Below are 10,399 nucleotides of genomic sequence, written 5' to 3'. Positions count from 1 at the left end.
AAAATCACACCTCTTTTCCAAACATAAAATCTAAGTAAAAACGAAAGGTGAAAACTGAAGTGAAAACCTCAAACTTGTTGACCATAAAACCCAAAACCCTAAAACCTGTTTCTTCTAGACCCTTCTCTTTTCATAGCTTCCCTTGAAAAGTAACCCATCATCAGTTTTTGCCTGCAATTTGTTCAACTCATTGTGTTTCTCAATTCCCTTTCATCCATTACTCTCAATCCACTTCATCATGTACCGTTTTGCCACTTCCCTTGCCTCCAAAGCTCGGTAAAAAACAATCTATAACATTACCCCACTTTTGATCTACCCTTCATATCACTTCATGTTCTACTTTTTTATGAAATTCTTCTTCTGGGTCAATGTGAAAATGCTTCTAAATAGATCAAAATTGTTACTTTTTCATGTTTTATATGTTGGTTCATAACCAGATCCTGCCATGTTGATTGAATATATGTGTATGCTTGAATGGTTCTGAGTTCTGACTCTAAATTATTGTTCTTTTTGTTTCAGGATTGCTAGGAGCAGTAGTCAACAGGTCAACCCTATTTCTTTGATAACACTTATTTGTTTTTCTATTGAATATGTTTTGAGATTAATGATCCTTTTTATTCATCTTTTCTATTTTCTCATTTATGGGTTTTCATTTGTTGTTGAATTATATAGATTGGAAGCAGGGTGAGTTGGAGCAGGAATTATGCTGCCAAAGATATTAAATTCGGCGTGGAGGCTCGGGCTCTGATGCTGAAGGGTGTTGAAGAGCTTGCTGATGCTGTCAAAGTAACCATGGGTCCTAAGGTAATTGTTCAAATAGTTTATTTACTTGTTAATTTGTATTTGCTTTGTGGTAATCAATCCACTTTATTTACTGAAAATGAAACTTCACATGATTAATGATCCACTTTTTTATTCCATCAACATTTCTTCTATTGGAAAAGCATGACTTTTTGATGTAGAATTGAAAGGCATCAATTGTAGTAATTAGTAACATAATTAAAATGATGTTGTGCATGATTGTTGATATTCTGTTACTTCTGTTTTAAGGGGCGTAATGTGGTGATCGAGCAAAGTTTTGGTGCTCCTAAAGTTACAAAGGATGGAGTAACTGTTGCAAAGAGCATCGAATTCAAGAATAAGGTCAAGAATATTGGTGCTAGTCTTGTAAAGCAGGTTGCAAATGCTACCAATGATGTGGCTGGTGATGGTAAGCTGTTATATTCGTAAATTCTTTGTAGTTAATCTTCCCCATTGGCTATTTGTTATGGAAGAAATGCTAAATTGTATGGTTCTTTGATATTCCTTCAACATGCTACAAATGTTAGATATTAAATACTGTTATATGTGACATGTTGGCATTGTGCAAATATTTTGATGAGGTTGTCACTATGACTGAATATTAATAGAGCAATCTAAATTTTGGCAGGAACCACATGTGCTACAGTTCTTACCCGGGCAATATTTGCGGAAGGGTGTAAGTCAGTTGCAGCTGGAATGAATGCAATGGACCTGAGGCGTGGTATAAATTTGGCTGTTGATGCTGTGGTAACAAGTCTTAAAAGCAGAGCACGGATGATTAGCACCTCTGAAGAAATAGCACAGGTTTGTGGATTAATTTTGATAGAGCTATTGTCATATTGCAGGTTATAGCAGCAAGGGTTGAGTTTTAACTGGACTTTCTATTTTTAAATTTGCAACAATAGGTTGGGACAATATCAGCTAATGGGGAGAGAGAAATCGGTGAGTTAATTGCAAAAGCTATGGAGAAAGTTGGCAAAGAGGGCGTAATTACAATCTCAGTAAGTTCTTGTATGCTCATCTTGTGATCATTTTATTTTATTGGCGATGGTGAGTCTTAGTGCAACAGTATTGTTGATTGCCTTGTGAAGTTCATGGGTTCAAACCTTGGAAGGTTGTGGTGGTAAGGTTGGTGTACATGACGTCTACCGTTTTACTTTATTGTCGTGGGTTATTTTTTGTATTTTTCTGTCCTTTAAATGTGGTATGATGTAATATCTCATTTGCTTTTTATTTTGCTTCACTATTCCTTCATGGTTTTAATTTCCATCATAGCCATCTATTTTTTAGCCTTTATCCTTCCTCCAATGGGGGGTAGTCCGTGATTTGAATGTTTATGCAGTTATACCATGCATTTCTGGATTTTCTGTGACATAACTTATAAACTATTTCAGGATGGCAAGACTTTATATAATGAGCTAGAAGTAGTAGAAGGAATGAAGCTTGACAGGGGCTACATTTCTCCATATTTCATAACAAACCAGAAAAATCAGAAATGTGTATGTTCTATTTCTACCTCTCTATTTCACATAACTATAAATTTGGGTAGAATACTGTAAATAATACCTTCGTAATGAGCCACTCTTTTATTATTTTGATATATTTTTCTAACCATGTATTGTTTGTGTCTCCAGGAACTTGAGGATCCTCTCATTCTAATCCATGAAAAGAAAATCTCAAGTATTAATGCTATCGTTAAAATATTAGAGTTGGCTTTGAAGGTTAGCAATGTTATTTGCTTCATTTTACATTGACTTTTAAAAATTAAAATATTGATATTGACTGACACTTTCTCATCAACAGAGACAAAGACCTTTATTGATTGTCGCTGAGGATGTGGAAAGTGATGCCCTTGCAACTCTTATTCTAAATAAGCTTCGTGCTGGAATCAAGGTTTGTTATCTCAATCTTTACATTAACTTTCTAGGTTGTTTCACCTTAAATTTTGGATTCTTGGTTATGTTTATTTGATGTGGTTTCGTTGCATTGCCGTAGGTTTGTGCTATTAAAGCCCCTGGTTTTGGTGAAAATAGGAAATCTGCTCTCCAGGATCTTGCAGTTCTTACAGGAGGTGAAGTAAGTTTTCTATTCCCTACGTGGCTACTAGCACTAATACTCCAAATGCTATCTTACAAACCCGTGAGTGATGCATTTTCTTTATCCTTTTAGCTTATCACTGAAGAGCTTGGCATGAATCTTGAGAAAGTGGATCTGAGTATGCTTGGCACTAGCAAAAAGGTAACCTTGTAGATAGCATTTGAATTCACATTCGTTTTGGTAGATTTCTGTGGTTAATGTTCATGATTGGACAGTTCTTCTGGTAGACGATGCAGATTGCATGTCCCTAGAGCACTGTCGTTTTAGCTAAAAATGAATTTTCTTTTGTTTGTCGCATTGTTATCTAATATAACGGTTAGATGTTTTGGACAAATAACTAAGTTGATTTGGGAAAATAAATAACTAAGGTTCTTAATGTTCCAGATAACAATTTCTAAAGATGACACTGTCATTCTTGACGGAGCTGGTGACAAGAAAGCGATTGAGGAAAGAGCTGAGCAGGTGGTTTGAGTGAATCCCTCACTAGATTTCTATTCCATTGTTGGTCTATTCTCTTTTCATGCAGTGATTTGTCAGATTGTTATTACTGTTTCTAATGTGTTTCTTGTGATGAATTGTGGCAAACAGATTAGATCAGCAATTGAAAATAGCACTTCGGATTATGACAAGGAAAAGCTACAGGAAAGATTAGCCAAGCTTTCTGGGGGTGTTGCAGTGCTTAAGGTATGCTGATTTAAGTTTATTTCACTTATGAATGGTTTTTTACTTGTTAATCGTCTCAAGGTTCTCTAATGACATCCGAAACTTCCTTTTGCAGATTGGAGGAGCCAGTGAGGCTGAAGTTAGTGAAAAGAAGGATAGAGTGACCGATGCATTAAATGCAACTAAGGCAGCTGTAGAGGAGGGCATAGTACCAGGTAAAGTTATTTGGACTGACAGTTTTATGCTTAGATTCACACACCATAATCAGATCTGACATATTATGTTTTGCACAGGTGGTGGTGTTGCCCTTCTTTATGCATCCAACGAACTGTCTAAGCTTCAAACCGCTAACTTCGATCAAAAGATTGGTGTCCAGATTATTCAAAATGCTTTAAAGGTTAGTGTCTTATTTGTACTTATGCTGGTTTTTGGTTTTGATTATGCTTAGCATTTTGCTTTTGGCACTTGGGAAAACCTGTAAATATGTAGTACATATGTTTTTCTTTTTCCTCACTTACTGATTCATTTCAGGCCCCAGTTTTCAATATTTTGAACTGGATTTGCTTTAAGATATAAATATATAATGTAGCTTAACATAAAATTATAATTTTAGCTGCTCACTCTTACTGCCTGGTTTAACAAACAATGCAATGCAGACACCCGTGTACACAATTGCCTCAAATGCAGGAGTCGAGGGTGCTGTTGTCGTTGGCAAACTATTGGAACTGAATGACCCCGACATTGGATACGATGCAGCTAAAGGTCAGTGTTCCTTGTTTTCTTTTCCTAGCAATGTTTACTTTATCCGATCCCACCTAGTAGGATAAAAACTTGGTTGTTGTTGTTTACTTTAATGTTGAAAGATAAGACTCTTGCATTATATTTATACTTATTCTGAGGAATTTTTTGCCTATTTCACAATTAGGTGAATATGTTGATATGATTAAAGCTGGAATCATTGATCCATTGAAGGTTATCAGGACTGCTTTGGTTGATGCAGCCAGGTATGATATTAAGAAATTTTCATCGATATTATTTGGTATGTTTATTATATATATGAAAAAAATGTATACACTAACAGTGTATGAGTTTATACATTATCGTTGCATCATCCACCCTTCATGTTTAATCATCATTGATTCTGCAATGGGGAATGATGTACTGATTCTATATAAATCTTTACACTAGTAGTGCATATATATATACCTATTGCTTATCAATATTTTTGTGCAGTGTATCATCTTTGATGACAACAACTGAAGCTGTTGTGTCTGAACTCCCAAAGGATGATGGAGATGCTTCTGCATTGGGTGGTGGCATGGATTATTAGAGGGCATTACTTCACTACCACTGTAGCCTTTTTATTCTCATTTATCAGAAGGCATTCATGTAACATAGTCAGAGATCAATGACGTAGTTAGGAAAATTGGTGATTGTTGTTGCAATGGTCACATTTATGTTACTTGGAATAATTTTTTACCTTCTCATTTATAAGACATTGTTCCTAAGTGAAACTATGTAAGGGGTTAAAGTGTACCTTAAACTTCATTCTTCTATAAAGTTCAATGTTTCAATTTGGATACCTTCATGGGTTAGTAGATGTGGATCTTTTAAATTACGAATATTTGCAAATAGTATAAATAGTAGTCTTTTAACGGTTCAATAGTAACCTTTCTATAAGAACTTGATAAAAGAATATAATTCAGTTATATTGTAAACGCATTTAAAAGACCGTAGTTTAAATTGAAGACGATTCCTAAATAACAGTTCAGGTAAGTTGAGTCTTCAGGTTTACTTGTGTCTGAAGTATTTATAGATTATTACTTGTAAATGAGATTCTCATGTTCAGAGCATTCTTATATTATGAGGTAAAATTAATCAACTTTTATTGACAAAGTGAAGGATGGTTTATAAGTTTATCCCATTAAGAGCTGACAAACAAAATGTAGTATAAATTGATGTGCTTGTCAGAGTTATAATCAGGTAATGGTAAATCAAACACCATGATTTGTGAATAATCAGATGTCACATAATCATTTAAATGAATTCAACTTAAAATTTGAGTTTAGCTTGCATAGAACTTAAATGTGGTCTATTCTTGATTTTATATTTTTTTAACAAATTTCTTCATTATTTAGGTTTATTTAATATTAAATAAACATTTTTATGCTAGAATAATATTTTAAATTGTAATTGCTTACATTATGGTGACCCTAATTGTGGGTACATCATGGTTATACCATAATTACATTATAGAGACTCTAAAAACCAATATTGTTGTTGAAGAGTACAATTAAAAACAAGGAAAGGGCTAGAAGTAGTAACATAATTTTCCATTCATCATTTATTACATAGATGATTCATAATGTCTAGTCATTACTCTATATAATATACACATACATGAGCTATTTGTCAGCTATTAATTTCAAGCTTACAAAACTTGAGCTTGACTCATGTAAATAATTGAGTATAACTTCAAGCTTGAGCCTTTTGCTTAGCTAAATAAATAAGCTTGATCAACTATTTAATGAGTCAAACTCAAATGATTTACAAATAGCTCAACTCTTTTACATTACATTCCTACTTCTCTACCTTGTCCCATCAAACTTTGCATGCCTAAGTAAGCATGGCCATTGAAAACAAGTTGCAGAGATACATCTATTCATTACCATAATCATCTACTTCAAACAAACTTGAGAGTGTTGAAATCCATGCCTGCAAACCATTGGAAGAATCCTTTTTCATCAGTACTTCCAGTTTGCAAATCGCCTGCCGTGATACTCCATATCTCAGCAAAAGTATTCCAAGTGATTTAAGACTGCTATTATAGGGTTTAATGTCATCTTTCACCATTTCTTTGAGAGTTTCTATGGCTTCCTTGGGTCTCCCAGCCATAGCATACAGGTCAAGCACATTATTATAACTTAATACATCTTTCAAGAGTCCCATTTTTCTCATTTGCTTTGCAATTTGAAGGGCTTCATCAAACCTCTCGATTTTCTTGTACAAACCCAGCATCATTGAATATGTAAACTCATTTGCAGCTCCGGTTTTCTTCAAGGTCTCAAATATCTCTTTTGCTTCGTCAACCATAGATCGCTTGGTAAAAAGATCAATCATACAATTAGAAGAATATACAGCAGGACCTTCTTCTGATGATTGAAGTAACTTGTATGTTTCTTGTGCGATTTTCAGGTCTCCAACTTTTGTATACAACTTGATCAATGTATTATATATAACTGTATTCCCTGGCAAACCAACTCTTTTCATTTCATCAACATAATTCACGGCTTCTTCAACCCTTCCAACATCAGCAAAAGCATTAATCAATACCCCATAAACTATAACATCAGGCTGCACACCATGTATAATCATTTCCTTGTATGTTTCTTCTGCCATTTCCAATTGGCCTAATTTTGCAAAGCTCGAAATCATGGCACAATATAGGACACAATCACTCACTAATCCGGCCTCCTGCATTTTTTGCATATAAGGTTTGGCAACATGGGGTTTGTCAGCACTGACCAAAATTTGTATGAGCGAACCATAGCTGCATCTGTCTGCAACTACACCGTGTTTCTCCATACTATCAAACAATTCACATGCTTTATCATAGCAGTTTCCTATACCATAAGCTTTAATCATCACATTGAACTCAAGGACACTGAGTTTCTTCCTTTCTTGGCACCAATTGAAGACCTTCTCGGCTTCCGAAGTATAACCATGCTCCCCATATGCATCAATGTTGGCAGCGTAGCACTCAGATGTCATATTGCCAGCTAGATGAAACCTCCGAAACCATAACAAGGATTTTTCAAGCATTCCAGCTTCTATGTACATCCTAGTCAAAGCAGATTGTGTGAATTCATCAACTTCAAGGCCCCTCTCGTCCAACTCTGATATAAGCTCTTCAGCTTCATGAACCATTTTCCTTATTGAGTATGCATACAAGAGGGTACGGTAACTCACAAGATCAGGCTCAACGCAGGCCTCCTTCATCCTTCTAAAATACTTTGTTGCCATATCTACATCATTATGCTTAGTATGGAGAGAAATGAGAATATTAAATGTCCTTGTATTAGGTGAGCATTGAAGCTCTTCCATCTTTTTCAGAAGCGAGCTTACTTCATCCAGTTGGTCATGGTTTCCACAAATATGAATCATGGTATTGAATGTTACTGTGGTTGGCTTTATACCTTGTTGAAGCATCTTATGAAAAGTTTCAGATGCTTCTTTAAGTTGACCGGCCTTTCCATAAGTGTCAATCAACGTATTATATGTATGTGAGCTCAAAGAAGCATCTTTATGTGAAACTCTCTCATTCAATTCTGCTGAAGCCAGATTCTTATTATTTGGCCTCAGAGGTTTACCTAACTTCCACTTCTTGAAAAACGATTCCGCTTTCTGAAACTCTCCAACTTTCTTGTACAATTGAACTACAATCACCATGGTGATTTCATCAGGCTCCATCCCTTGTCCAAGCATCCTCTCAAGCCAAAAAAATGCATCTTCTTTAAGCCCACCTTTGCTATAAACATCAATCAAAGTTCCATACGTAGAATTCGTCGCGGCAATCCCTCTCGCATTCATATCATTCCACAAACTCTCGACGTGGTCCCACTTCCTCACTCTCCCAAGCATCCTGATCATAATATTATAATGAATCACATTCAATTCATAGTCATTCTTCTTGAACCACTCAAATATCTCCAAAGCTCTATCCCACCTTCTCTGCTCCTTCAAAATTATACTCCTTTCTTTGTTGCTAATCCTACCATCCCAAGGCCGCAACGCTTCACCCACATCCGGAACCGTATCCAAAGCTTTCAGCATAGCGGGAATGCTTCCACCATAAGACGCCCATTTCATCGAACAGTTGGTGTGCACCTTGGATTCATGACCAAGTTTGCTTTTTTTTAGAACCCCATCATCTGGAATCTTCTCTAAACTCTGTTTCTTCAACTGGGTATCTTTGTTAAAGCGATTATCTCTTCTTATATGGTCTCTGGGTCTGGTGGTTCTGTGAGAAACTTGTTCAGGTTTGTCTGATGGGGAAAGTGAAATTGAAACAGTAAGTGGATATGTGTTTCCATTAGCGCTCGTGAAAACCGGTGTGTGGAAATATGTTGTAGTGTGCAAGAGTTGTAGCGTCACAAACATTTCTGTCAATAGAAACAGGGAGAAGGAAGAAGAGAGGGAAATGGCAATAAAAGCAAAATTTGATTTGATGTTACTAAATATTAGGATGATATAAGACTAATGTTGTTAAACATGTACCGGTTATCAAATCGATCAAGATGTACAGTGATTTTAACCGGTGGTTCAGTAATTAAACCGAATATACCTACTTATATATATATATAACACAAAAAATTTCAAAAGTTTATAATCCATATTCATAATCTACTCAAAATTCACATGAACAATCAAAAGTCTTTAACAAATTCAAAGTTTAAATTACAAAACATATATGAATCCAAGAGTATCACTTAACAACCGCAAAATATAAATAAATGACACAAGTTCACAACTCACTCTACGGAACAAATAAATTTGGAGTTTTAGCATTTAACACCAATGAGTCAAAGTTGTCTCATATCGATATTATAATTTTACACAAATGTCACTGAGATTACACACGAATATCAATTTGTAATGAGTTTTTAAGTTTTTTTTCAACAAAAAAATGTGTATAAATCGGCCGGTTTAGTCACCGGTTTTGATTGGTTTTAATACTTGGTCGGTTCAACATCTATATTGTACTAGTTAGGGGACCGGTTCACCAGTTTTCCGGTTGAACTGACCGGTACAATACGGTTTTTACATCATTATATAAGAGTGTCAAAACTAGGTTCCTAGTACAATAACAGTCTAGGTTCTTTGAAACACACCTCGTTGCTAATTTGGTTGGATTTGCTCATTGTACTTCACATAAATTAGATAGCAGAACAACTGTCTCATAAAATGTATATCACTTCCTATAATATTTGGTGGTGATTAATTGAAAAAATATATATCTAAATTAAAATTTTAATAACACATATAGTAATATATTGTTTGAGATAGAAGATATTTTCTTTATAGATTAATATCAAAATTAAAAAGGTGTAAATAAACTTTCAAACGGACAAAAAAAATAGATTTTGATAAATATGAAAAATCTAAATAATTGTCTTTTCATAGTTATTTTTGATGAGAAATTCAACACAATAACAATGAAAACTCTAACAGAGTATATGTAGAGGATAATAATTTCTCCAACTTGCTAGAATCTATGAGGAGCAATATCAAATAACACAATAACACACAAGGGAGGAAAATCTTTCCAATGTGAAAAGTAAATATCACGGGCACAAGTCAATCAATAAAGCTCCACTATAATCAAAACAGGAATACAAGAATGTCTCCAAAATATAACACAAACAGGCTCAATAATATGGCATACAACAGAGCAACAAGCTTGAAAATGATAACAAAAAAAACCAGAAAACAACTGCTGTAATAGCTTATTTTCTACCACCTCGGACGCCGTCTCACCAATCCAACCGTTCAGAATGAAGTACTATAAGTTGTGAACATGATGTCCAAATTTCTTCCCCGATCCAACGGTGAACGAAGACACAGTCGCGAATTTCCCACGGCTGCTCGGAGTTCCTGCGGGTTGAGTTTTCTTATCTTCTCTCACATTTCAATTGCCTATTTTTGCATATAGTTCCATTTAGACCTTGCCACATTTGACCCTTATCTATTAGATTAAGTGTGACAAGTGAGTTTTTCCCAACTGGGTCTTTCTCCACATAGGAAGGGAGCTCGAATCCAACATATCTCCCCCTCACAA

The 10,399-nt window shown here is 35.1% G+C and overlaps 2 protein-coding genes across 2 annotated transcripts; one reads left to right on the top strand and one right to left on the bottom strand.

Moving 5' to 3' along the window:
• Window positions 239-5,169, top strand: LOC109360694 (chaperonin CPN60-2, mitochondrial-like). The gene is made up of 18 exons (XM_019605751.1): window positions 239-276; window positions 520-544; window positions 673-804; window positions 1,051-1,210; window positions 1,430-1,605; window positions 1,707-1,802; window positions 2,196-2,300; window positions 2,436-2,522; window positions 2,605-2,694; window positions 2,797-2,877; window positions 2,971-3,039; window positions 3,283-3,360; window positions 3,487-3,582; window positions 3,677-3,776; window positions 3,855-3,958; window positions 4,218-4,323; window positions 4,487-4,565; window positions 4,795-5,169. The coding sequence occupies exons 1-18, from the start codon at window positions 239-241 to the stop codon at window positions 4,889-4,891; spliced, it is 1,719 nt and encodes a 572-aa protein (XP_019461296.1). The 3' UTR covers window positions 4,892-5,169.
• Window positions 6,025-8,819, bottom strand: LOC109360693 (pentatricopeptide repeat-containing protein At3g23020-like). Its single transcript, XM_019605750.1, has one exon. The coding sequence runs from the start codon at window positions 8,719-8,721 to the stop codon at window positions 6,220-6,222; it is 2,502 nt and encodes an 833-aa protein (XP_019461295.1). The 5' UTR covers window positions 8,722-8,819; the 3' UTR covers window positions 6,025-6,219.

Source organism: Lupinus angustifolius, chromosome LG11 (genome assembly GCF_001865875.1).
Source record: "Lupinus angustifolius cultivar Tanjil chromosome LG11, LupAngTanjil_v1.0, whole genome shotgun sequence".
NCBI lineage: Eukaryota > Viridiplantae > Streptophyta > Magnoliopsida > Fabales > Fabaceae > Lupinus > Lupinus angustifolius.
Note: the sequence above shows the minus strand (reverse complement) of the source record. Positions and strands in the feature narration are given on the sequence as shown.